General features: G+C 46.9%; 1 protein-coding gene across 1 annotated transcript; it reads right to left on the reverse strand.

Moving 5' to 3' along the window:
* Window positions 1–2,442: 2,442 nt before the first annotated feature.
* LOC141147392 (taste receptor type 2 member 40-like) lies at window positions 2,443–3,327 on the reverse strand. The gene has a single exon (XM_073634625.1). The coding sequence runs from the start codon at window positions 3,325–3,327 to the stop codon at window positions 2,443–2,445; it is 885 nt and encodes a 294-aa protein (XP_073490726.1).
* Window positions 3,328–3,865: the final 538 nt, after the last annotated feature.

Raw genomic sequence — 3,865 nt, forward strand, 5'->3', positions numbered from 1 at the left:
TTTCGTAGTCAGGTCAAAAGCCAAGGTCGATGCAGGAGGAGAGTTTCTTGGTCGGGGTCACAAGCCAAGGTTGATGCAGGAGGAGAGTTTAGTAGTCGGGGTCACAAGAAAATGTCAATGCAGGAGGAGAGTTTCGTAGTTGGGGTCACAAGCCAAGGTAGATGCAGGAGGAGAGTTTCTTCGTCTGGGCCACAAGCCAAGGTCAATGCAGGAGGAGAGTTTCGTAGTCGGGGTCACAAGCCAAGGTCGATGCAGGAGGAGAGTTTCATAGTCGGGGTCACAAGCCAAGGTCGATGCAGGAGGAGAGTTTTGCAGTCGGGTCACAAGCCATGGTCGATGCAGGAGGAGAGTTTCGTAGTGGGGGTCACAAGCCAAGGTCGATGCAGGAGGAGAGTTTCGTAGTCGGGGTCACAAGCCAAGGTCGATGCAGGAGGAGAGTTTCGCAGTGGAGGTCACAAGCCAAGGTCGATGCAGGAGGAGAGTTTCGCAGTGGAGGTCACAAGCCAAGGTTGATGCAGGAGGAGAGTTTCATAGTCGGGGTCACAAGCCAAGGTCGATGCAGAAGGAGAGTTTTGTAGTCGGGTCACAAGCCATGGTCGATGCAGGAGGAGAGCTTCATAGTCGGGGTCACAAGCCAATGTCAATGCAGGAGGAGAGTTTCGTAATTGGGGTCACAAGCCAAGGTTGATGCAGGAGGAGAGTTTCGTAGTCGGGGTCACAAGCCAAGGTCGATGCAGGAGGAGAGTTTCGCAGTGGAGGTCACAAGCCAAGGTCGATGCAGGAGGAGAGTTTCGCAGTGGAGGTCACAAGCCAAGGTTGATGCAGGAGGAGAGTTTCATAGTCAGGGTCACAAGCCAAGGTCGATGCAGGAGGAGAGTTTCGTAGTCGGGTCAAAAGCCAAGGTCGATGCAGGAGGAGAGTTTCTTGGTCTGGGTCACAAGCCAAGGTTGATGCAGGAGGAGAGTTTAGTAGTCGGGGTCACAAGAAAATGTCAATGCAGGAGGAGAGTTTCATAGTTGGGGTCACAAGCCAAGGTGGATGCAGGGGGAGAGTTTCGTAGTCTGGGTCACATGCCAAGGTCAATGCAGGAGGAGAGTTTCGTAGTCGGGGTCACAAGCCAAGGTCGATGCAGGAGGAGAGTTTTGTAGTCGGGGTCACAAGCCAAGGTCAATGCAGGAGGAGAGTTTCATAGTCGGGGTCACAAGCCAAGGTGGATGCAGGAGGAGAGTTTCGTAGTCTGGGTCACAAGCCAAGGTCAATGCAGGAGGAGAGTTTCGTAGTCGGGGTCACAAGCCATGGTTGATGCAGGAGGAGAGTTTCATAGTCGGGGTCACAAGCCAAGGTCGATGCAGGAGGAGAGTTTCATAGTCAGGGTCACAAGCCATGGTCAATGCAGGAGGAGAGTTTCATAGTCAGGGTCACAAGCTAAAGTCGTTTCCAAACAGCAATAGAAGTAGCTCAAGTAGTAAGCAGGATCAGACCACAATAATCTGGAAACAGGAAGTGCAGAGGCAAGGCAGGATTGTCCAATGGTTCAGGCAGGGAACTGTCCAGCATCCCAAATAGCTCAGTGAGAATAATCGATGCCAGACACAAAAGAGGTCCCAGGTTCAAGCCCAGGTCCTGACAGGCACAATTCATCCCAATGATGGGGCACTATTCCTCCCACTGACACCAGCGATGGGGCACTATTCATCCCACTGATACCAACAGTGGGACGCTATTCCTCCCACTGACACAAATGATACGAAACTATTCCTCCCACTGACACCAATGAGGGGGCACAATTTCTCCCAATTATACCAACAATGGGGCACAATTCCTCCCAATTATACCAACAATGGGGCACAATTCCTCCAAATGATACCAGCAAAGAGGCACAATTCCTCCCACTGACACCCATGATGGGGCATTACTTTTTCCCGCTGACGTCAAAACCTTTTCTACTCCCAATGATCACAGTCTGGCCACCATACAGTCTGAAGGATAGTAAACTGGCCCCTTGTTTAGAAAGTTTGGAGACTCCTAAAATACAAGACATGACAAGCCAATGTTTTTTGAGGTTCCCTTCATCAGGACTTAATGTACTTGTTCACATGCATGGGTTCTGAACAGACTAAAACAACCTCAGGAGCTGTGTAGGAATCATAGCAAATGCCACTATTATTTGATATTTTTTAACCCTATTAAGTCCAGATGTTGAGAGCCCATTGGAACCCTGAAATGCATTGGCTTGTGGTTTTTTTTTTTAACTATTTGAGAAAAAAAAGTTTTGCGCTATAAGTTAATGTTGTGCTCCTTCTATTGAAAATGTATTTTTAGAAAGGGAAGTCAGCAGTTGCGGCCTATATAGATACTTTATGCAGGAGAAAAAAAAAAAAAAACATTCCAGTGACAATAACTGGAGAAAGACACACATTGTAATACAGATGTCTTTCTGCACTAGGTGCAATTTTCAATCTCCACGCTCCACCTTGTCCCAGCGTAGACCATTCCAACTATCATCTTCCTCAGTTTAGGAACGGCCTGGATGATGACAGCAGCTTCACATAAAGGAAAAGTCATGACTGAGAGAAGACTGATGCTCATCATCTCATATGAAGAAATAGTTGTTGTGATAAAAAGGAGGCCAATAGTATAAGAGATGACAGAGAGAGTAAGAAACAGGATCATTGTTCTTGTTGTGTTGATGAAGACTTGGAGGTTGGGACCATTATTTCCAGAGAACTTCTTTTTCATTTTCTTCATATGTCTTATAAGGCATGACATTGTGACTAAAATAGAGACCAGAGCAAAAGTGAAGGGCAGGCAACAACCCAGAAGTGTGGCCACCAACCTGCATGCTGTGGGCATAAGGAAGACGACAGAGACGATGGGAGTGTACTGGGAAGTGTTTGTAGAAGGATGCTCCTGAGATAAAGTGTGAATTTCCCAGAAAGACAGGGCACTCGAGACAAATGAGATGATTGCTGATAGTAGAAGAACCTGAGGCAGGAACGATGAGAGGACTTTTTTAAACCCAACCAAAAGCCTATGAGTGAAGTTGGAGATACTGAGACAATAGTGAGCACAGAGCCAGCCGGTGAGCCAATAGCTGTAATAAATTGGGCTCAGCATCAGAAAGGTCATCGTTAAATGTACTTCCCTGATGAACAACAAATTGGTCCAAAGTATAGTAGCTACATTTTCTGTCGTCAGGGCCAGCAGCAAGAAGATGTTCACCAGCCCCTTGACAGAGTAGATCAGATTGGTTGGATTGAGACTGAGCCCGTTCTTCAGGTTTTTGAAGCTAAATACCAGAACGCAACTGTTCAAAGAAGTTCCCATCCCGAGTTGTAGGACACTGACAGTGATCAGGAGGATCTGCACTGCAGAAGGCATTCTGTTGACTCGTTCACCTGAGCAGCATTGATGGGTTTGTCTTCTGTGAAGACTGAGGTATTCATTATTGGAGGATGACAGATGCAAATCATCAACTATCTTTGGTTACCTGTTTTCCTAATAACAAAGGGATATCAGATGGGTGTTTTGACTCGTTGCATGGCAAAGATATTCAAACCAAGGGCGTTCTTTCAAACCCTTTTTCTCAGAAAAGTTGTTAGGGACATTCAGTGTTGTGTCTAGACCCAGGCAGTTGTGACACATGCCAGATAGCCCAAGACAGGTTTCTCAGCCCTGTGATATCATTTGTTTGTGACATAGAGTTTATGATATCAATGTATTTTATAGAACTCAGTTCAGATCCACTATCAAGAGCCTTAGGGCTTGTTTATATTTGTGGTGGGGGGCAGTAGAGTCCCAGGGTTAAGTCACATTTTTACTGCCCCTCAACTGCTCTGCTTTTGACTGCAGAGGCTGGGTGTGT

This window comes from Aquarana catesbeiana, linkage group LG06, assembly GCF_042186555.1.
Source record: "Aquarana catesbeiana isolate 2022-GZ linkage group LG06, ASM4218655v1, whole genome shotgun sequence".
Classification (NCBI taxonomy): Eukaryota; Metazoa; Chordata; class Amphibia; order Anura; family Ranidae; genus Aquarana; species Aquarana catesbeiana.

Excerpts from the sequence above, each read along its gene's own strand:
- LOC141147392 (XM_073634625.1), bottom strand. The coding sequence starts at position 3,327 with ATGGGAACTTCTTTGAACAGTTGCGTTCTGGTATTTAGCTTCAAAAAC.